This window comes from Pholis gunnellus (genome assembly GCF_910591455.1).
Source record: "Pholis gunnellus genome assembly, chromosome: 23".
Taxonomy (NCBI): domain Eukaryota; kingdom Metazoa; phylum Chordata; class Actinopteri; order Perciformes; family Pholidae; genus Pholis; species Pholis gunnellus.
The window spans coordinates 8,036,402-8,060,026 of NC_136550.1; the positions used below are offsets into that span (position 1 = coordinate 8,036,402).

At 42.7% G+C, this 23,625-nt stretch overlaps 1 protein-coding gene across 1 annotated transcript in view; it reads left to right on the forward strand.

Annotated features, from left to right (window-relative positions):
• mpdz (multiple PDZ domain crumbs cell polarity complex component) overlaps positions 1 to 22,017 on the forward strand; it is a 42,785-nt gene extending 20,768 nt beyond the window's left edge. The window contains exons 22-48 of the mRNA XM_079185186.1: positions 150 to 348; positions 1,651 to 1,692; positions 2,833 to 2,940; positions 3,363 to 3,443; positions 3,669 to 3,846; positions 4,056 to 4,166; positions 8,073 to 8,135; positions 8,387 to 8,458; positions 9,228 to 9,426; positions 10,328 to 10,524; positions 10,709 to 10,800; positions 11,589 to 11,667; positions 12,025 to 12,093; positions 13,388 to 13,483; positions 13,568 to 13,642; positions 13,881 to 13,989; positions 14,076 to 14,221; positions 14,909 to 14,992; positions 15,986 to 16,179; positions 18,142 to 18,289; positions 18,380 to 18,466; positions 18,571 to 18,667; positions 18,752 to 18,915; positions 19,670 to 19,774; positions 20,073 to 20,167; positions 20,337 to 20,460; positions 20,553 to 22,017. Of these exons, the coding sequence (XP_079041312.1) occupies positions 150 to 348; positions 1,651 to 1,692; positions 2,833 to 2,940; positions 3,363 to 3,443; positions 3,669 to 3,846; positions 4,056 to 4,166; positions 8,073 to 8,135; positions 8,387 to 8,458; positions 9,228 to 9,426; positions 10,328 to 10,524; positions 10,709 to 10,800; positions 11,589 to 11,667; positions 12,025 to 12,093; positions 13,388 to 13,483; positions 13,568 to 13,642; positions 13,881 to 13,989; positions 14,076 to 14,221; positions 14,909 to 14,992; positions 15,986 to 16,179; positions 18,142 to 18,289; positions 18,380 to 18,466; positions 18,571 to 18,667; positions 18,752 to 18,915; positions 19,670 to 19,774; positions 20,073 to 20,167; positions 20,337 to 20,460; positions 20,553 to 20,699 (3,161 nt within the window). The 3' untranslated portion in view covers positions 20,700 to 22,017. The remainder of the gene's footprint in view (positions 1 to 149; positions 349 to 1,650; positions 1,693 to 2,832; positions 2,941 to 3,362; positions 3,444 to 3,668; positions 3,847 to 4,055; positions 4,167 to 8,072; positions 8,136 to 8,386; positions 8,459 to 9,227; positions 9,427 to 10,327; positions 10,525 to 10,708; positions 10,801 to 11,588; positions 11,668 to 12,024; positions 12,094 to 13,387; positions 13,484 to 13,567; positions 13,643 to 13,880; positions 13,990 to 14,075; positions 14,222 to 14,908; positions 14,993 to 15,985; positions 16,180 to 18,141; positions 18,290 to 18,379; positions 18,467 to 18,570; positions 18,668 to 18,751; positions 18,916 to 19,669; positions 19,775 to 20,072; positions 20,168 to 20,336; positions 20,461 to 20,552) is intronic.
• Positions 22,018 to 23,625: the final 1,608 nt, after the last annotated feature.

A 23,625-nucleotide genomic window follows, 5' to 3' on the forward strand; every position in this document is an offset into this window, starting at 1 on the left:
TTTTATCTATAATAACAGTTAGTCCTGACATGTTTATTGGTGGCATTGTGGTTTTAAGAGAGCTCATTTATCAGTAATTGTCCTTGTTTATTATAATACAAATCCAAATGTATTAGTGTGTAACAGTTTCTTATAACATACCTCAAAAGGGATGACCGTGAGCGCCATGAAAGACGGTTTGGGAATGCTGATCCGCAGCATAATCCACGGTGGATCCATTAGCCGTGACGGACGCCTGGGTGTCGGTGATCTCATCCTGGCCATCAACGGAGAGGCCACAGCCCACATGACCAACGCTCAGGCTCGCGCCATGCTTAGACGACACTCTCTCATTGGACCAGACCTGGGGTAAGAGGCTATGATTAAGAAAGCAGGTGGCCACACATGTTTTACACATGCTGTATGATTGAAAAGAAGGAGATGATTGTGCCACTAATGCCTTGAACAGACATAGTCAGTCACTGTGACACTAAGTTTTCGAACAGATACTAATACGATGCTTGGTGAAACACTCCTATATAAAGAAAAAAAGTGTTCTAGCTGTGTTTGATTTTTGCCTAAATGAATAGCAGTACAGTACAACATAGATACAACTGTGATTTAAATGATTTAAAGACTATTACCTTATTAGTTTGATTGTCACTGACCCCTAAACTCTGCTGGTCTGATTTCATCATTGTTTTCTGATTCACAGTAGTCTGCAAAATGCATTCCTCTTCACAATGCAGTTGTTTAACACCCTTGCTACAAGGATGCAATATTGTTGTACCAGTTTGTATTAGCAATGAAAAATCGGAGAAAAGAAATCTTACTTAACATTCTGTGCCAACTTTTAGTGCCTGAGCTTTCAATTTTATGTACTGCAAACATCATTTGGTTGGTAGTGAACGAGCAAGGTCTTGCGAAATTGGTCTTTGCTTTTGAAAAATTAATGCTGGTGAGATATTTAGTGTTGGTATAACTCTAGAAGCTGGTAGAGCTGCGCAGTATTTTCCCCACACAGGTATACCTCAAGGTCCAACCTCAATTACATCAGTATTGCTTAAAGGGGACATGAAAGACTTACTTTGCAGTGCTTGTGCACACACATTTGGGCATCTGGAGTGCCTACCAACCCACAAACTGTGAAATTTATTGTGGGCTGCCTCGATCAGAAAACATATAATTCAAAAAACTATTATGTTTGGGCTCCCCTTCCTATGTTAATTGCAGGCTCATTAGAATATCTCCACCAACGGCTTGAGAAATACATTTGCAAGCCACTCAGGGCAGCCTGGGCTTATTCGAGACGGGCACTAACATGAAGTGTTTCAGAGATAGGGTGAATACAGCTATATTCAGATGAACAGTATGAGAAAAAATATGTTTTTTGAACATTAAAGCATGTAAACATGTTCTAGTAGAAACCCAAAATACAAGTATGAACCTGATTATGTGTCCTTTAAATGAAAGCCTGACAAACAACACATGTTGATGTAATTAAAGCATATATTGTTGTTGAACATGCACACAGCAAAAGTCAGATTTTGCATTAAAAGAGTTGCTGTTCCACAAGAAAATTGGATGTGTTGTTTCACAAGTTCTGCTTGCTGAACTGAACTTGACGGTTTGTTAGCCCCGGTGCATAAAAGCCAACTCTTCACATTCTAGATCCGCTTGTGCACCTGAGGACGATCTGTGCCCATTTTATGTGTGAGTATGACTAACTTTCCAGGCTGGTGGTGTTTTCGGCAAAGAAGCTGCCTATCTCTGGTTTCCTTCCTCTCATTGTCTCCATCTGCCGACAGGCTTCATTGCAGTCTGTTAAAGAGCTTTATCCAGACGCAGAATTAGACCGTCGGCTCCATTTAGAGTGTCAAAACAATGATAACGGCAAAGTATAATTGATGAAGATGTGGTTCTGAATGTCATTCCGACTGGCTGATTCACATTTTGATTATGTTGACCACTGCACTGTGTATTAACCAACATTTATTTAAAAATCGGACTTAAAATCACACACATATATATATATATATAACACATAATATCTGGATAAATCTTAATCGACTGCACCACTTACTGACTCAACTTGCTGCATAGCATAATCATTTTTTTATTTCTGCGACTAACATTTTCAGTCATTGTTTTCTCTCTTACCATTTAACACTCACTGTTTCTCTATTAACCGTTGGTATTTAAGCTCCGCCGTGTCTCTCGCTGCATGCCGTGATGTCGTCTCTAAAGTGACTCATCACATTTCATCATTTCACTGGGATTGGTTTTCCTCTCTTGTCTGCATGCTATCATGTTAGAAAAATACAAAGAATCAACCCCTTCTGTTGAGGATCTGTCAGCTTCACTTTAAATGTGTTTCATGTGCCCTTCAGAATCAACCTCACTCTGAACTGTTTGGAAATGGGACTTTAAATGGGTGTCAGATTTTGTCAGCTCTCTTTTGGTTCATTTCTTGAACACAAATTAGTAATCTGCCCATGAATCTGTGATGGATACGCCTTTCCGATTTGACACATGTTCATTACACAGAAGGTGATAGAAGACTTGATTTGCTCAGACATTCATGAAGGTAAACATCTGTTTTGAAGTAAGTTTCTGAATGTAAATAAGCAGATTCAAAATAAGCTCTTTTGTTCAGTGAAAAAGCGGGTAGTTTGAGTGCTTTAATACCTGTTTACACTTGAATGCCAGTTCTTCTCTTTTTTAGGTCAAATTACCATGTGGGTTTAGTGAACAGGGGCATAATTGCCACTAAGGATGGTGATGGAAAAGTCGTTTGCTTTAAGAAATGTTCGACTCATTTGTGTGTATGTGTGTCTGTGCTTGTGTGTTCAGCATTACATATGTTCCAGCAGAGTATCTGGAGGAGTACAAGGCCAGCCTAGAGCCGGCTAAAGAAGATCTCTTCTGTGAAACGGCTCCAGTCCCAGGAGCAGATCCAAAGTATGTCCCTCATGTTCGACCTCAGTAGCTTGCGTTATGCGATTACACTTCGAAACAGGTCACCTGAGAATGTGCCCTGTTGAGATTCCTTGTCAGTGTGTACGCAGTGTGTACGCACAAACAACGTGCATACGAACATTTTCAATATTTTCTGTCCTGAATTTGTTTGTACTCTGTTTGTATCCGTGAGGTCTGACAAACAAGTGTTATTTCCTTTTTCCCAAAAACAATGCAAAGCCAATATTTTGTCGGTGCAATGTTTTCATGCATGTTCGCTACCACCAGCTCATCAGTGGTTTAGCATCAAATAAAACAGTGACCCACTTGTAAAAACATTGCTACATAGCACTACGAGTGTTTTTGTCCCTCGGGCTTTCTTTAGAATGTTACCAAACTTTTTCCTTCCATTTTTGGCGATCTAGAGATATTCCGAGCCTCCCTGAACGGGAAGATGGCGAGGGAGAGGAGAGTGCCGCTTATAGCAACTGGAACCAACCTAGGAAGTGAGTGCCCGCTCTCTTTACGCGTCTACTCTAATGTTGTGAATATGTCTATGACAGACATGGTTTTGCAGAACTTTATATGAAAGAATGATTGCTCAAGTTTGAAGCATTGACACAAAAAGAAACAAAAAAAATCATATTTTCTGTCCAGCACACAAAAAAGGTTGCGGCAAGAGTTTTGAAGAGCAAAATGTTTAAAAATTCTAGCCTGCGTACCTTCCTCAGAGTGGAGCTCTTCCGAGCGCCGGGCAAGTCCTTGGGTATCAGCATCGTCGGGGGCAGAGGGATGGGCAGCCGGCTGAGCAATGGAGAGGTGATGAGGGGCATTTTTATCAAGCACATCCTGGAGGACAGTCCCGCTGGACAGAACGGGACCCTGAAGACCGGAGACAGAATCGTAGAGGTAAAGGTCACAGACCAAAATAGCCTGAACTACAAGCTAGAAGTGAGATTTAGATTTGAATCAATCGGAAAGCTTTCCTTTCGGACAAATTACTTCCCATGGCATTTGATTAATGTGCAGTCCATTTGAGGGAACCAAAAAAAACCTTGAAGAGGGTTTGAAATCCTGAAAATAAAACAACTCATATTGTTCCCTAAAATGTGTGTCAGGTGGATGGAGCAGATCTAAGAGATGCTAGTCACGAGGAGGCAGTGGAGGCCATACGCAGGGCAGGCAACCCCGTGTCCTTCTTGGTCCAGAGTATTATCCACAGGCCCAGGGTAAGTCTCTATAATAGCGTCAAACTAATTGCTAGTAAATAATCTAAATGTCACAATTTCCTTTTCCATCTTCACGCCATGTAAAGGCTAATCCGCAAAGCCCATTTCAGGGCACTTTCACAAGCCACAATGTAAAAAGACACGACCCCTATGGTACCCGTTTTGCATTTGATTGTTAAATGGCATTTTGAAATCTTTTATGAGTGCAAAAACAAACCCCGTGTGACATATTAAATATATTAGCAAGTTTTGGTCTCTAATTGCGACACTCATTGAAACCATATCAACATCGTTTGTTGTTTGAAAGTGCCCTCAGGCTTTTAAAGCGTGACTAAGTAGTTCCCCCGCTGGGGCTCTAATTGGTCTGGCTCCAGTATCAGATCTCTCATAGTCAATCACTTGCATTGTCATCTATGAGATATTCCCACTTGCTTTCCTTCACATTCTGGTCACTCATTATGCCTTGTAGCAACTCGTAATGTAATGTAGCACGTGGAGATGTAAGACATGGAGAGGGGGGAAGAATTCATGTTCAAGGAGAATCCTACTAAACGGTGGCGACTCTAAAAATATCTTGCAGCAGATATAATCAATATTTTTTCTAATAACCCTAAAATCCACTGTACGCTAAATGTCCAGCACCAAACAGCAGACAAAGTTAGCAACCAGCTGGTAACAACAGTAGCGTATTTAACTCTTAACTAAGCAGCCAGATATTTCCCTCAGGAGCTAAAAGGAGAGCGAATATTGGATATTGCTAATTATTTTGTCGGAATTTCAGCAATAATTCTATAAAGCTCACAAATTGACCTGATAACACAGCAGGTTTTGTTACCTTTGGACAGGGCAGAGCTAACGTTAGCTGTATTTCCAGTCTTTATGATAAGCTAACCGTCTGCCGGCTGTAGCTTCTTATTTAGGATACAGACACGAGAGTGGAATCTAATCTAATTTGCAGCAAGAAGGCAAACGAGTATATTTCCTGATGTTAAGTGTTCATACTTCACTTTTTAACTGCAGTGACTACATTATGAGTTGCCTCAAACCTGCATCTATATGTTCCTCCGCACTGCTTTCTCAGCCTGGGTCAATATATAACCGAGCGCCATCGCCCGCCGTAGAGAAACGCACCACCTCTTTCACATGCATGCCACATCGCACATGTCAGGTAATCTGTCTCTCCCTCTTCTTGCCTCTCATTTCTGTTGCATCAGCTATCCATCACAGTTAATCTTCGTTGCATTATCTCTCTCCTGCCTCCGCTTTCGTTCCGTCTCTCAAACTGTTCGCTGAGTCTTTCTTTTTAACTGCATCTTTGACTTTGATACACACATAATATGTGTATCGACGGAAATGAAGACAAAGTAGAATTGGAGGTTCCTTCTGGGAGGGAGAAAAAGAAAGAACGCAGACATCCTATTTAGTTTTCTATCACAGAGTTATCTAACTTTAACAATGACACGGCCCACAATTTAGTTTTTGAGCAATCTATCTTGTCATGGCAATCGCACGCCTCTGTGCTGAAAGTGTGTAATGTTGACATTCAACACACTTTCAGGCTAGATTCTTAATGCAATCTCACCATGGAGGTTATTTAAAATGCGTCTCTATATGTTATAAAGGAACTCATCAAGTAAACAATAGAAAAGCAAATCAGGAAATCATTTGTACCTGTGGAAGACATCGTTTCAATTTACTATAAAAGTCACCTATATTGAGGTGCAGCTCCACTAAAATGCATAACGATGGCCTGAACCGTTTAAAAAAATATATTATTTTGATTGGATGATACCTCCAAGTGCTGTAGGCAGGTCAGTAATGCCGTTTTTTAAATGCAGCCACTGGGGTCCACCAAGAGAGTATAATAGCACATCCATGCTGTCTCCCTTTAAGTTTCAAATCCTTCTCTTGTAAGCAGTGAATAATCTCAACGTAGCCTGGAGGAATCTTTGAAACATTTTGTTAAAGTATTTCAGAGAAAGCGGCTTTGCTCTGATTTTTTTATTTTTTTTGATGTGGAGGAATGGCTGTCCTCAAGGAAGCCGCTTGCTTTAATGGTTACTCATTTAAATAAAACCTGGGGTGCCTCTGTCCTCCAAACACTCCCCTCTTTCTCTCTTTTTTTCTTTTTTTTCCTCCCGAGTGGCCTCCGATTCAATTTTGTCACAAAGGCTCAGCCGTCATATTAAATATTCGTCATGTTGTCAGCTTGTTGGTCCTGTGTGTTGCTCTCAGAGGCCGCCGCTGCCCTTTCTGCAGCTAAATAGCCACCGCGGGTCAAGCCTTTGCTGCACTAATCAAACCTACTTAGCACCTGCCCTCCCTCAGGTTAGAGAGCTACCCCACGTCTATGTCTGCCTGCTTGTGTACGAGTATGTCTTTCACTTGACTTGTACTGCTTTGACTTGTTAAAATGGTGTGTAACAATGAGCTGCATGGCATGAGAGAAGAAGCCTGCGTGTGTTTGTGTGGAGTCTAGGGTTAAACATTAAAAGTAATTCAGTTTCAGTCTGCATGCAGGTTTACCACCTCAGGGCATTTCATTCATTGTCATGATAGCCATGAGTTGGAACACGTTTTTATGTTAATTGTTCCAAATGCCAAACTTTTATTTTCCTTTATGGTAAACCATATGGACGCCCTGAGAGGCAAGTGAGAAAACTATTTCTGGGGATCTGAAGTCTGATGTAAATAGCTTTCTCTCCTGTGTTTATGTCTTGAGAACAGGTGAACACAAGGCCACCTTTTATTCATGTGTGAAACAGGTGAACGTTTCACTTTAGCTAAAGTTTGTGTTTTTATTTCTCCATGCACTCTAAACACGAGAAAACAGGAATGCTGATAGTCCTATTTACATGGGATAGTGGTGCACTTCAGCCTCTACAGCCTGAAAAAAATAAAATTGAATGCCTGTCAAAACATTGTTTTTCACCATTTTTCATAACTGAAACAAAAAACTTAGAAAAATTGGGAACTTAAAAAGACGATCTTGGCAAAACCTTTTTTTCTCCTATTCTTAAGTCATGAACACGGGGGAGAAAACAAGTTAGATGGGACTTAGAAAATGGATCACTAGAATTTGTTTCTTACTTGTATAAACCTGTGCTGCCAGACATAACAATTACTATCCTAAACTGTGTGTGTGTATATTCCTATTTTGAATAGATACCTTTCCCTCTCCTTCTGGTGCTTTGCTGCGTCCTCCTTTTGCATCAAACACAAAGTGAAATCCTAGTCGAAGCTTTTACCATTAGTGAATTTTATTTTTCTCCTGTACCCAGCTTTTGAAGGTCAAATTTTTCGTCAATTATCCCTCAAACATTCTCCCGAGTGTCTCACTGCCAACGTAAATAAGACAACTTGATAAGACAGTGTAATGTGAAGAACTGTAAACTGCAATATCATTTTCTTTTTTTTAAATGCCAGACTTTTTGGCAAAGCCCTTTAAACGCAATCATTGCAGAGAAATGTTCAAGCTTGGATAGTCGTGTGGAGTTGGATAAGCTCCTGCACTCAACGCATCAATATGTTGGCGTGGTTGTGTGCGTTTCTGTGAGAGATTATGGTTTTGCCAAGACTTTTTTTTCCCCTTTTCTTTTCTAAAAGAAATAAGTTCTTCATGTTTTCCTTTATTTAAAAAAAAAAATGTGGCTTTTTCTTCAGTAGTATCATTTCTAAACAGATGGTTTTTCATGATACAGCATATGGTCCAGATTTTATTCATTCAGAACACTTTTGACTTTGTATGAACTCATTAATATTAATGAGATTTAAACCTGATTCTGTATCCTCCGCTGTATGGTGTTATGAATATGCTCTCCATAATACGTGACCCAAATGAATTTGCTTATTGTGAGTGATGTAGAGGAGAGGGACTTACCTCTGTGTCTGTCTTATACGCCGCAGTCATCGGTAACAGACTCCAGTGAGGAGAGAGCTGCAGCTAAGACGAGAGACAACAAGGACAAGGTTGGTGTTTTCAATTACCCTCCACTGACAACTGGAATCAGTGTTTTGTATTTTGTCCTTATTCCACCTGTCAACTTTGGGAAAAGTGTTGCTCACCACACTCGGAATCAGGTTTGATCACATCAACGGCACTTGCGTTCAACTTTTCACCAAGAACTCAACATGTCTGTCGTACGTCTGTCAATAGATGTAGGTATCTGTCAGAAATGTGCTGTCTTCTAAAGTCGTTGCCCTTTGTCTCTTCTCCGTAGGAGGGTTACAGTCACAGTAGACTTTTCCTCCGCCTCTCCCCAACTAACCCTTTCACTCCTACCCCGTTTAAGGTTCGTGGGTCTCTGTGTTGTGCTTTCCACTTTCCCGTTCTGTGTATGCTCGTGCAGCTGTGTCGGTTTGGCATGATACTGTTCATGCGCTGAATATATTCGGACACGCTGTACCCCGCATACACTCTTTCATGTCCTAACACCTCTCGCCGTCTGATTTCCTTTGTGCAGTTTTTGTTGTTCTGACCTCTTTGTCTTTTGCATTTCAATTACTTACTTTTAAAAGACAACCGAATTGATACTCACCTCAATAAATGGCAAAAACTAATTTGAGACACTTGTTTGACCACAGACTTTGTATTCAAACAACAAGTAATCAAGTCTGATTTGCTGTTCTTGTTTTTCAGGTAAGTGAACATATGATTGGTGAATATTTGATTTTTAGTACTAATTTGATGATAAGTAATGACATCAGTAATAACAAAGTCATTAAAAATACATTTTTGACTCAGTAAGCACAATTATATTATAAATAAAGCTATTTACCAATCAACCTAATTCTGATTTGAGCCTCTGGCATCTATTTGGAACCATATCACATCATTAATTTTTAGCTTAAAGCTAATATCCTGCTGAGAGTGATGAAGCTGTTTATGTAAACCAAGCAAATTACTTCTATTGATTCCACCACCGGCGCTCATGTGCCTTCCTATTTTCTGTAAACCTCACATCAAGCTGATTCACACTTAAAGAGCAAAGACACAACCTTCTTCTCTCTCTTTACCTTTCACTAATAAACCGTTTTTCAACTCCATCTGTGGCGTGACAGCCTGTGAAGCGTGACGCGGCGAAGGCATCTCCCAGCAGCCCTGTCCTCCTCCTGCCAGTGGTGCCCCATGTGGGAGAGACTGATACAGACACGCTGATAGAGATTCCTGGCAGACCTGCTGAGGCAGAGGAGGAGGAGGAGGAGAATGAGGAGGAGGAGGAGGAGGAGGAGGTGGAGGACGAGTTTGGATACAATTGGAGTGAGTTCAGTTTCAGTTTTCTTGGGGTTAAATTATATATTCTGTTTGGAACAACAGTAAAAACATTTATTGTGTTACATTTTTGTCATTGATCTATTTCATTTCACACTGGTCAAAGCATTTAAATGTACTTACGTTATGCATGCGTTAATGCCAAGCTGCCACTAGAGGTCCTCCAAGGTACATTTTGTTTCTCGCCTGCTCATGAATTCATCCAGAGTCTGCAGTAAAAACAGCACAGACTCACTCTCTTGAGGGTGGTTGCACCTCAGCAAAACCTGAAGGACTCATTAGCATCTTGCAGACACTCGAATGTCAACTGTAGGATGAAGTCGCCGCGTCAAGGAGAAACGGGTCACACAGTCGGTCCCATTCAACTCAGGCAACCAGCATAAAGGACAGACTTCCAGCCTCTGAACACCTGGGACTGGGGCGAATGTGTGTGCGCGTGAAAGTGTGTTCCCATCCTGCGGGGATAAGATTGATGAGGTTGGGCCCGGGGAGGTGAGTTGTGGAGATTAGAACAGGACTGATGGTCCAACAGTGGCAGGGAGCCCAGAACAACAGGATCCCATTGGTCTGAACAGGGGCTATCTAACACGCCAGAGACAGGAGAGAGAAAGAAGGGGGTGACTGGAGTGAGAAATGGAGGGATAACAATGCAGACAAGATTGAGACAAAGAGATAGAAACTCAGCAGTCGGACATTTAAAACTTTTACCATTCACATTTTCTGCCTTTGCACAAAACCCAATCTCACCCAATCCAAACACACGGCCCCTTCTTTCTGAGCAACAAGACACAAACTGATATGGAAGTCCAGGCTCAAAACAATTCTGGCGCCGTTCAGCAGCGTTGTCAGCTTACATCTGTCTTGCTACGACTTCACCCGCCTCTTTCAGAGAACATAATCCAGCGCTACGGCAGCCTCCCGGGTGTCCTACACATGATTGAGCTGGAGAAAGGCAAGACAGGCCTGGGCCTCAGCCTGGCGGGGAACAGGGACCGCTCTCGCATGAGCGTGTTCGTGGTGGGAATCGACCCCAGCGGGGCGGCCGGCAGAGACGGACGTATGGCAGTGGGGGATGAGCTGCTGGAGGTAAGATGTGTATCGATTGCGGTTCTCAACTCAAGTGGGTGTGTAAAACGAAGTTTGCAGGATATGTGACCCCTTTAAGATATATAATCTATTCTATAACATACATACATTTGTGATGTATGGCTTTTAGTAGTGCTTTGCATCACACAAGTGTCTATAATTCTATGTTTTTGTATCCTGCCAGATCAATGGGCAAGTCCTTTATGGCCACAGTCACCAGAATGCGTCCTCCATAATCAAGAGCTCGCCGTCCCAAGTCAAAATCATCTTTGTCAGGTATTTAAAACAGATGTTCTTCCTTTTAAAAGCCTCTTTGAATACATTTCCATGGCAACAGCAACTACATGTCATTGTCAGACAGCTTATGATGAAAGCTCACCTGAAAATGTTCCAAGTCTATTGTAATTTTATTCAAAATTCAATAGAGGGAGCTATTGTAACTCAACAGAAGGATGCAACTGAAGGTGAAGTGTTGGGATCCATATTCAGTGGTAACTAACAGAGTCTTCCTCATGCACTTGTCAAAAAAGAAGAAGCGTATATATTTGTTTCACCCGTGTTTTCCCCCAGTCATTTATTAAATGTATTTACAGTACATATGTCGAGATTTGTCAATGTTTGAAAGCCTTAAATCAAGGTGACATGTATCTATGAAAGCAATGATTTACTCCCTGCTTTGATCGCTTCTGGAACAACGAAACAATGTATTAAAAAAATATCCAAAAATAAATTCAGAGTATATTTTCCTGTTGAAATAAAACAGTGAATGCTCATTTATTGTACACTTACTGCAAAAACAGTACATTATAAAGATTAGTATGGCCTATGCAGTTGAGTATGAAGTATTGCAGCTGACACAACAGCACAGAGCCGGCCACATTTGACCCTTGACCCTTCCCTTAAACAGTCCTCTCCAAAATCACTCTACTTAACCTTCTACTTAAGCTCACATCCCTTTCCTGACCCCTGAAAACAGACACTGTGATCAGCCCGCGTAAATCACGGCACCGCTGTCACGAAGCCAAGGAGCCGCGATTTACGCGAGTTATGACTCTTTGGAACAGGAACGCGGAGGCGCTGAACCAGATGGCTGTGGGACCTGTGAGAGAACCCGAGGGAGACACAGTGGAGCCCCACGCTGAGGTAACACTGCACTCATGGCCACACACACACACACACACACACAAACAAAACACCGCAACGGACAAAGATTATGGCGATGTTAGGGAGTGACGTTCTATCTGCGTAACATGCAATGAAACTCTCACACAAACCATTATAATTGCTTTTGCTCTACCCTTGTGTAATTTACTTTTTCCGCCAGAGTTGTTTTCATGTACGTTTGATCCTAAAAGTCTCTTTGTGTGGTCCTGGAGTTCCCATTCTCCCAAGCCTGTGTGTAACTCCCAGGACAATCAAAAGCCACACACTCAGCACTGTACTCCCACCAGCCAGCAGGCACAAGTTCCACTGTATCAACTACTGCCTGTCTCCTCACAGCTCGAAGCGACTGCTGCTAATGGTGATGTTGATACTTCAAAATATGTGCATCCCAGCATAAAGCTGAAGGTGAGATACACTGGACCCCCCGGTATACACATCACACACACACACACACACACACACACACACACACACACACACACAGGGTCAGGGCAACCCTGGTCTTTTGAAAAAACAAAATAAAGACAATAATAGAGAGGAAGCGAGGCTATAATGAGGGAGGATGTACACAAAAAAGGTCAATGGGGTATGAAAGAGAAAGAGAGGGGGAGCATACAGGAGCAGTCAAGTCTGACAAGCTGCCAGCCAAGAGCAAAGACTGTCAAGTAAAAGGGTGAATAACCAAAACAACACATGAATGGGAGAAGAGCTGTTCCAATTGGACACAAAAGTTCAGTTCACCCCAAAAAAATAGAAAGGGGAACATCATTTTACCCCTTGTGGTGTCTACTTACTCCTCATGCGGATATATTTACAGTTTTATTTGCCAAGCTATTTAGATTGAAAAATATCCCATTTCAAAAACTCGCAGCAACGTGTCTCCTCCGGAAAATAATTCCCACAGAAAACTGCTTACAGTGACGTCTGTGGATGATTTTGAGTTGTTTTTTTTAAATGTCATTCTTCCATACTGTGAGCACCACCAATTAACAAGTGTCACCGGGGATAACCGGCAAAATCCTACCTAATTAAAAAACTTGTTTTGTTGTGATCCCAGTTAACTGGCCCTTTAAATAGAAACCTAACTATAAAGCAAGGAATCTTTCTGTTTGATCTCCGCATATCTCGTGAACTGCTCCACCGATCTACTTCACAACTTAGTTGTTAATCAAAATCGAATGGAAAACATTTAACTATTAAAAGTAAAACTATTAATACAGAAAAAGTCCTGAATTCAAATTTACACTTTTAAGTGAAGAGTGAAAGAGAAACCAACAACCCAGGCCGAGCATTCGACCGGGTCAGAACAGCCATGTTTTTTAACGTGCACTGCACTAGTGAGTGGAAAAAAAGACTTTGATGGGAGCCCCAGTTTGGGACTGTCCATGTGGTATGTCAGGCGACAGGGAATGACGCAGCAGCATCTGGGCAGCTCATTGATGCGGACACACAAACACAAAAAGGCCCCGCTGGGAACATACGATTAGAAGTGTGAAGGATGTAAGGGGAAGCTGTGACTAATTCTCTTTCTGGAGAGAATTGTCATCAGTCATGCTTGTTTTGGTTAGCTGGTGCAGCTCTATTACGTAACACACGCTACAGCCATGTGTCAGTCCGCGTGCTGTGTTTAGATGTACCGTACTAAAATGCTGTATATTAAAGAATCCTTTTTACGCACTATTGTTTTTTCCCCCAATAGGAGGACGGCGGAATCGGCATCGCATATGTGGAGGGAAAAACCGACAGTGAAGTTGAGATTCAGAGTATATCTGAAGTGACAGGAGACGCAGGCAAAGTATGGAGTACATACTGCAGCTAATGGTGTGTCTGTACATTATACAGTTTATTTCTAATCAAAACTGTGATCCGCTTCATACAGGAGGGCTGCGTCAAACCAGGGGACAAACTCTTAGCTGTGAATGGTGAATCAGTGCCAGGCTACACTTTGGAAAAGGTAGTGTGGCTGGAGATAAACTGTAATCATCATGTTTGTATTTCCTGTAAAGGCAAGCATTTTACAAAGCTGTTGTGTCTGTAAGAATTACCTAAAACAACAACAGTCGTGATGCAAAGATAAAGCCTGATCAGTAATTCCACTGTTTTCAGTCAATTATCTACTGAGAAAAGCCAAAGGTCCAGTGAAGCTAACCTTCTATGCAAATGAGACCCTCGCTTCCTTCTCTTTCCTCCAGTCAACCTGCCAGGACGGGGATAGCGCGGACGAGGTCTTTGCCAGCCTACCCAGCATGCCTAGTGCCACCACGAGTACCCTGAGTCAACCACAGGCGGAAGCAGTCACTAGTGAGTCCGCATTAAGAAGTTTGACTTCTTATTCGAGAAGATAAATAATGGATCAATTGGCTTACTATATGCTTCCTCCATTGTAGGTCAGAGTCGCTCTTCCTCCCCTTCCACTCTGGCCTGTGACCCGACGACCTGTCCCATCATCCCCGGCTGTGAGACCACCATTGACATCTCCAAGGGCCACACAGGCCTGGGCCTCAGCATTGTGGGAGGCTGTGACACCCTGCTGGTAGGTGACAACAAATATGAAATATAGGTATGTCAATGTGGGTATATCACTTCACCAAAAACATTCCTTGAGTTAAATATGACTTCATTTTCTATATTTGATTCAACAACACAAATAAGGTTAATATATTCGTATTTGCTCGTTTTACAATGACTGTGCTTTTGAGTTACCCACCATGCCACCCACTTAGAATCTTTGGTGGTGGTATAACCCAGGTTCAAAATAGCCACGGCGGCTCAGGAATGTAGGAAATGATGTTGTCACAGCCTTCCTCCCCGTCCTCGTCCTCCTCGTCCTCCTGCCGTCCTCTCCTCAGCCCATCTATTCTGTCTGCTCAGTCAGGCTTGGGGGGGAGCAGCTCTTTGTCTGGCCTCGGCCACAGCAGACAATATCCAGCCCTGGAATGTAACCTCTGAACCCCAAATGACACACACACTGGAACGCAGAGAAAACACACTCGGAGTCAGGAACATAAAACATCAGAAATAATGACTGTCTGCTGTCAAATTATAAACAAAATACACTTTCCCTTCTACCCACATGGTGTTTATATAATTACTTTTCCCATTATTTGCTGTCCTGTGTGCCTCGCATTACTGCTTTCACTTTATCTCCAACTGTTTCTGTTCCCTGTCTTCTCCTATTCTCTACTCATTTGCTCTCTTTTTTTTTCCCCTCTCACTCCAGGGGGCCATCATTATCCATGAAGTTTATGAAGAGGGAGCAGCCTCAAAAGATGGCAGGCTCTGGGCAGGAGACCAGATCCTGGAGGTGCTGTGCCGTATAATGAGCATCACATATGACCTAGATTAAAAAGAGGCTTGAACACATTTCAATAACTTGAGACGCGGCGGCCTGAGGATCTGTGACATGAAAGCTAGGGTTCCCAAGTACAGTCATATATATATATATGAAAGCTGCAACAAAAAGGATCTAACTCAAACCAAACAATTTATTGTTTGTGAGACGAGTTCTGAAGAATAAATTGATTCTTGAGTAAAAACTCGGGGGGGGAAGCACCAGCTCGTATGAGTGTATGTGTCACATGGAGAGACGAGTTAAGTATCCCAGCTCAACTTGGATTTGCCCTCCATTTCACCCCGTGCTTTGTCACAGAGGGAGGGCAGGGGTGGAGCTCTGGAGTTTTGTTATGGTAGCTCGATCAGTAGACCTTTATTGAAAAGCACACATGCGTGCACGCACACATAGACACGCACTTGATTGACTTAATTGCCCTCTGCTATTCATCGCTGTCCTCGAGCCAAGCTGTTTAGAAAACAGGGTCAGAGAGGAAAAGTGAAAAGAGTGGTTTCCCAGTCCACAGCAATGCCATTAGCTGCTATGGGAAAAAAAAAGATCGTTTGCGTGTCCATGGCGAAAGCTAATGGGGTATTTCCCCCCTTTAATGTAGTAAAATAAGCCGGACATAAATCCTTAAACTGAACTACTCAAGATTTTCCCAGACTTCTGTGGGAAGGCTGCTTCCCTGAAGTTAAATCCAAGTGTTGTAACGCTGTCATATTATGATCCAGTGTTCAGATAGCTCAGCAGTTTGGGTCGCTCAAGAAGAAATGTCACCACAGCAGTTTTAGGAAAATTCTGTTTGAGCATTCAATTAGGCTGTTAGCACTTTATTTATAAGCCCTCTGCTGCATTCGCATTATATCAGGAATAGAAGAAAAAGGCCGTTGCAATAGTTTCTGTTGCACTTGTAAAAGAGGCCAGTGGTTGCTACAGTACGAGCCTCCTTTTCTCTCGTCACAGGTGAACGGCATCGACCTGCGTGACGCCACTCACGACGAAGCCATCAATGTGCTGCGGCAGACCCCACAGAGAGTCCGGCTGGAGGTCTACAGGGACGAGGCCCAGTTCAAAGAGGAAGACCTGTGGGACTCGTTCACTGTGGAGCTCCACAAGAAGCCTGGCCAGGGCTTGGGCCTGAGCATTGTGGGAAGGAGGTGAGAGAGTATTATTAGATCTAGTACCAAACTACTCCTACTTTATTCACCTGACAGTATTAGAATGCTGGTAATTTTGATATTATGTTGTATTTGGCTCGTCTCTTGAATTAAAATCAGTACAGCCAGACTACAACTATAAATATTATACATGTATAGAATGGTATTGGTGATATAATAAACATAATTAGCTAGTAATCTGAGAGTCAACATAGTTTGACATTAACTGTACAAACTTTCTTTTTTAATGCAGATCACGGGATCAGAGGTAATTGCTGTCACTATTTAGAAAGTGTGTAGTGTAGAGACAGATCTTGTGCACACACACAAACACAGCAGGATTTTTAGATCTATCAATACGTGATAAACCGTTAAATGTTTTTAAATCCTATGTCACGGTTGAAAAACAGTTTCTATGCCTGGCTGGATTGCTGACATGTTAAAATAAACATCACAGAAATGTGTCAGCAGAATAGGTGTGTGTTTCTCTGCATCACTTCAAACTTTAAATGCCTCTTATGATCCCTCTAATGAGGACAGGCAAAGCTTCAGTGGCTCTAGTGGGGGATCATGACTCCAGCGTTGCCAGGTTTCCTAGGACTGGCAAATTGGAAACCGTCGTACACGCAAACTCCACTGAGGCTTCTATTCTCGCAGTGGCATTCATGGGTTAAAGCACATAAGGGAAAAAGGGCCTGCTGGTCCACATGCTGACAGTTCTTTACTGACAGGTGTGTGGAGTGTGGTGATAGATCTCACCTCTGGGAAAACCCTTAGGAATGGCTTGTACAGACCACACATGCATAAGCACTGCTGGTTATGTGTGTCTATAACTGGCTTTATTCTGGATTTGTCAAAGTGCAGGGTAAGAAGGGGTCATGGGTTGAACAGCTTGGAAAGCAGTAGTTGTAAATCTTCGCCTGTGTCACAGTGGTTTTGCTACACACGGGGGAAAAACAACTAAAATGCTCAACGGGATGGAAAAGGCAACAACGTGACAGACAACCCGAAAAACCCTCAGCTAAAATGGAAAAGTGCAAGCTAGCAGTTAGTGGTGAGGACTTGTGACAGCCAACAGTCTCTGGCACTCAGGATCGTACGATCAGGTCGCCTTGCTTCACAGCTTTGGCTTTTGTTAGTTTCATCCACGTGGAGATTTGCACTTTAGATATGCAAAGTCAACAGTAGCGATGTGCTTTTTGGGGGGGGGAGAAAAAAAGACACAAGCTATTTTATCTTCCCTGCAGTTAACTTCGTGTCCCAGAGGTCAGTGCTCAGAGAAAGCAAATATGTCGTGACTATGTTCGTCTTTGGTTTTAGACAAACAAGAACACACTGTATTTTCCTGAGACAAAACCAACTGCTTTGTCAAAGGTTTTGCAGCTTAGATTCGGGTCACCTATCACTGCTTTTTTGGCAGGGGTAAAAGGGAAACCGATGGCAATCATGACAGTTGACATTGATAGGTGTAGACACCTGTCACTCAATCACGCAAGCGCCATGTACATGCGTCTCAAGAAGGCTTAATATCGCCTCAACATATCATTGGTTAAGAAGGATTCTTGGAACTGTATAAGAGGAAATAAAAAAACGTTGTTGTGATAGCTTCTCACTTTTTGTGCCTGACTGCAACGTGTCCACAGTAAGCATTATGCAGGATTGAAGATGGAAAACTAATTTATCGAGGTCACAGTTGGGGGGGGGGGGGGGGGGTGAACACACTCTTTGCTATTAAATATTCCATCTCACCAGCAGTCTGCTTCTTCCCAAGGAGCATTAGCCACATTTGTGCAAAGGCCCATAGGAAAAAAATGTGCTGGATCAATAGTGTATTATCCATTACATGCTCAAAGAGTCAGCAGTGCGATACAGTTACGGTCAACTAGAAGAGAAAAATACACGACGACTCTTACGGCACATGGTTTCTCACCGTCACGTCTGCCTTTCAACCTTTCCTACCAGGAATGACACAGGAGTGTTTGTGTCCGACATTGTGAAAGGAGGTTTGGTGGACACCGACGCCCGCCTGATGCAGGGCGACCAGATCATGTCAGTCAATGGCGAGGACGTCAGGTCGACCACTCAGGAGGCCGTAGCTGCACTACTCAAGGTACACCCATCAAGCATTAGTGAATGACAAGCCCTGCTTTAAACTGTGTTGGATGACACAGTCGTCAAAATACTGTGCCTTGTGTTATAGTGCTGTGTGGGGCCTATAAACCTGGATGTCGGGAGGTTTAAGGCAGGCCCCTTCCACTCAGAAAGAAGGCTGTCTCAAAGCAGTCAGGTGCTGTATTTCTCACTTATTTCAAGGATAATATTTGATTGTTAAACAGAACATTGCTCTGACGAAACAAAAGAAGCAACAGCGCTGAATATCTTGTGTTTCAGATGAGTGAAACGGGCAGCACCAGGGTGGCCTCTCTGTCATGTTCCGACTCTGGGAACCTTCCCGGTGACCATGACAAACTGAGGCGGAGTCCGGATTGTAAGTCTCCTCAAAAGTCCGATTAATTATGTAAATTGTGGACAAGGCCTCCTAACAATTTGCCTGGTGTGCTTTTTCTCACAGCTCCGGAGCATCAGGAAACCAGAACAGTCGAGTTCATTAAAGGTCCCAGTGACTCTCTGGGTATCAGCATAGCGGGGGGCGTGGGCAGCCCCCTGGGTGATATCCCCATCTTTATCGCCATGATGAACCCTGTCGGCCTGGCTGCTCAGACACAGAAGCTCAAGGTACGACATTTGCGCCTCCCTCTCTCAGTAACCTTTGTTCGGCTTCCAGCAGGAATACAAAACTAAGAATTTGCATGCCAGTCATTGTCGTGTGGGATTTAATGTGAATCTTAATTACGTAGAGCGATCTCATTCCCCACTCAACTTGACTCCGAAAGGTCAAGAGCTACAGCCCTTTGCAGTGAACTTCGCAGTTAAATGACAGAGAAACTGACAATTGTAGCTCTGTGTGACACAGACCGGAGGAGGACAATAGCCATCGCTAACGCGGATGATAATAAATCTCCCACTCCTGCATTCAGATCATGAAGCCTACAGAAGGGCTCATTGAAATGAATGGGGGGGCAGGGGGAATATTGAATGGTATATTCACGCTGCTTTATCCTCTCAGCCAGAATGAGAGACGGGAACGCGACATAATGAAATTACTCAGCCGAAACACAAGCGTAGTTTTGCTTTTGTACGGCGTGGTGAACTCAATTTTCAAATAGTATGAGCCACATCCTGCTGTCGTCGCAGAGTCGTCCAGACTTTTGTGTAGTCACAGCACTCATTAAAATGGCACTTCTGTGGTGATACATATGCATTCTGGATTCAGGGGATAAGGGAAACATTTGTTACAGAAAAAAGGTCACAGAGCCAACTTTTGTTAGATTTTCATTGTTCTCTGATGTGCCTGCTTCACCGTTCAATGTGCCAAGTTGTTTTTCTCCCATGTGTCCTTTTAAATTTGACTAAACTCTCACTTTTCCAGATTGGGGACCGCATTGTCAGTATCTGTGGAACCTCTGCTGAAGGCATGACCCACTCACAGGCTGTCACTCTGCTCAAGAACGCCACAGGCACAATACAGCTGCAGGTCTCGAAGCGAACACACACACACACACAACACACTCACATACACTTCTCTGTTGTAATGAGATAAACCTGCAGACACAGTTAGATAACCTGTCGGCGAGTATGTACTTTATTCCTCACTATATCTGTCTTCAAGTTTTCACCTGAAAAGAACAGTCGAATGCTACCAGCGGCAGACTTTGAAGTACCATAAAACTCGTCTCCCTCATCCAGCACTACCACCATGCTATCAGTCTTTGTGTCGCAAGTCTACCATATCATAAAAGTGTGTGTGTGTGCGCGTTTGTTTGCACCTGTAGGTGGTAGCGGGCGGTGACACCACTGTGACGGGTCCCTCTCAGGAGCAGGCAGCTGCAGGTCTCACGCCCAGCTGCATCTTCCAGGATGACCTCGGGTATGAACTGTTTATTACACAGAAAGAACATTTTACTGTGTTGTAACATCCGTCTCACCGCTATAAAGCCAGTCAGTCTCAGTAACAGCATCAATTTGTTTTCCATTTCTTTTTGCTGAAGGGAATGTAGTCAGTGTATTCCCTGACTGTCTCCGTTTTGTCCCATCAGCCCACCTCAGTATAAGACCATCAATCTGGAAAGAGGACCAGACGGACTGGGTTTCAGTATAGTCGGAGGGTACGGCAGCCCCCATGGAGACTTGCCGATCTATGTTAAAACTGTTTTTGGAAAGGTACGTCGCACCAAATCTCTGTTTTATATTTAGCAAGATTGACAAACTGTGTGTTATTAAGCAAAACTAAACTCGCATGTGCGTGCCCTTAGGGGGCAGCAGCGGAGGACGGCCGCCTGAAGCGAGGAGACCAAATAATGGCCGTTAACGGGCAGACTCTGGAGGGCGTCACTCATGAAGAAGCCGTTGGCATCCTGAAAAGGACCAAAGGAACCGTCACGCTCACTGTGCTATCATAGACACACACACTATCCTCACAACTGTTTTTACACTTCTTATCAAACCCAATGTTAATCCACATCTATAGAGACTGAAACTTACTCGAACCGGCAAATATTTCACGACTGGCAGATTCTGCTGAAATCACCAGATGTTCATCTGTGAAAACACGTACACTGAAATAGGAACATTTTCTGATAATCATGAAGGAGCTTAATGTAGCTTTGAACACTGTGATCCACACGTAAGTCCAGTAGACTTATGTACAGTATGTCTCATAATACAATTGCTTTTATCACTGAAACAGTCACCCACAATAGGATGAAAGTTAGATGCATGAAATCGTAAATAGTTTGCCATACAGTGGTTTGATTCGTTGTATAAATCTCAAAGAGGTTGTAAATAGCATTAGAATTATACTCAGTTACATTCCGTGGCTCTGGATTGAAGTATTCACTGAACATAGTAGCTCAAGTATTTTGCCGTTTCCTGTATAGAATTCAATGGCTTGTGAGATCATTATTTTACAACAGAGAATACACAAGAGCAAAATCTGAATAGAGGAGAGGCCAGTTTTCATCTACTCATAGGGGTCATATACCTCACACTGAATTTAGAGCATGAAACGGCATGAAAACGGCCGTGAGGTAATTAACAGATAAGCAGAATTTAGCTAATGGCTGTATTAGCTGATAACAGCATTATTTGTCTTTTACATTGCACTGCTGTTGGCAATTCATCGTGCTGATTTTCCCGAAAGGCTGATGCTGCTGTAACTGGTGTTAATCAACTTGTTTTAGAAAAAGTGGCCAATAGAGCATTTTTAGGTGCTCATGGCTAGAAGTCTGATATTGTAAATACACAGAAAGATGTGAAATCCTTCAAACTAAGAAGCGTGGTTTGAGTGCATATTTGACAAGATGAGGAATTGTGCGTGTATGTATGACCTACTCACTGAAATATAGTGCTGCTAAAGCTGATATATAAGGTATTATCTCAGTATTTTGATTTTTTTTTTTTAAGTATTAATTAATGTTCCCTTCATGAAAGTGCAAAGCAAAGAAAATGACCTGCTTTCTAGGTTTGAGTGGACGTGTTTAATTAGTCAAATGACTATATAATGGCCCTGAGCTCATTTTGACCTTTTTGTTGACCCAAAACAAAGTCATCTAGTGTGTCGTTCCTGAAGTCAGTAGGCTTGTGTTGTGTGGTCTAGTTTATGAGAAAGTTGTCTGTTCTCTGTTTTATCCCCTTATATTATGTGTCTCTAGCACTGTCAATGTGACAGTATCGAATATTATTCACACTGAATTAAATAAAAGTGACCTTTGGATTCAATCAATGTGTTCCACTTTTTCACCCTTACACAATTAAATCCACAAAGAAAACAAGCTGTTAAATCTCAGCAGAGTGGACTACAAACCTTAAATATGAAAAAACAAATAATAATAGTTGAGCATAGTGAAACGCAGGGCAACTTTCCAAGTGCACCAGCTGTTACTCATTCTAACTGCCCCTTACCGAATGCTTAGGTTATTGTACAGTATACATTACTTCTACCATACATCACATGAATATATTTTCCATCCAGGTGATTAAAGCAATTTACTCTCGCAGTAGGTCCCCTTTAAATGAAAGGCAAATGGTTTGAAGGAAGCTAAAACGCGTCGAAGCTAAATGCACATGATTAAAGATTTACAGACATGGGAGAACATGGCCATGTGGAACAGCACATGTGGACTTGCTTGAATAGACATTGTGTTGTCACTTGATACTTAATAAAGCCTGGATAGAGAGAGTTCCCCATTAAAATATGCCATCCCATCTGTCTGTACACTGCCAAGCACAGCTGCTTCATAGCCAGCCTGTCAGATGGTTTTTTTTTGTGGAGTCCTATGCATGAAGTCCTTGTCTTAAGTCGGTTTACAGCAAACATGGGGGGGCCACCAATTAATCACACGGGTCACGCAAGACCTTTGAAGCCCTGTGTCTAATGAGGTCTGTGGTTTGTTCAGATTCAGTGGGCTGTTAAAAAAAAAGAAAAAAAGAACTCTTTAAAAGTCAAAGTACATATGCTCAACAGTTGGGTGACTCCTTCACCCTGAGGTCAATGCTCGACACGGCTACCTGCAGCTGCTGCTAGCTAAACAACAAGCTAGCTGCCGCCTGCACTCAACAGCTGAGCTCTCCTCTAACACCTGTTGTTTTAATGGCCCCTGTGGCTTTCGAGGTTACCCGGCCTCCCCTCCGGGTTCAGGAGACGCTGGTTGGTTTACACACAAGACATGTCTGCACAAGCCTTTTAGATGTGAGATCAGATGTTACCACTGCGTCATGCTCGGCTTGAATGTGGGCGAATGGTGTTCGGTTCCACGTCAATGGCGCCAAAGCTAAATCACTTTGAAAGACTGCATTATCAAGATGTCAATCAGGCCTCTATGTACATTTTCACGGGATTTTGGCATGAACAAGACTTCTTTGTTGATCTTATAAACGAAAGTTATAACAAAGACGACTCCGCAACTAAAGCGTCTGACCCCGCAGCTTTAGATGCAGCCTGTGAGATAAGTTTGTTGCTGCCTGTTCAAACATTTCAAAACTCATAATCAGACATCATGATTCATGCTAGCGCCACACTGGCTATAAAGAGGTTAAGCAAGCAGAAACCTAGTTGATGATTGGGCCATGATGACTCAGCAAACATGCCAAATGGGACGCCATCATGTCGGTTAAACTGTTAAAAGGGGTTTTGCTTGAGTCTTAAGCTGACAAGAATGGACCTGACAGAAGCGACTGTAGTTTTTATCCTGTCGCGTTATGACAAACAATAATTGTAACAATGCTAGCAGCAGTGCCTCGGGTTGGCAATGTCTGTCAGTTGGTCAACCGCTTTGGTCTGGACTGAAATATCTCAACCACTATCGGATGGATTGCCATGTATTTCGT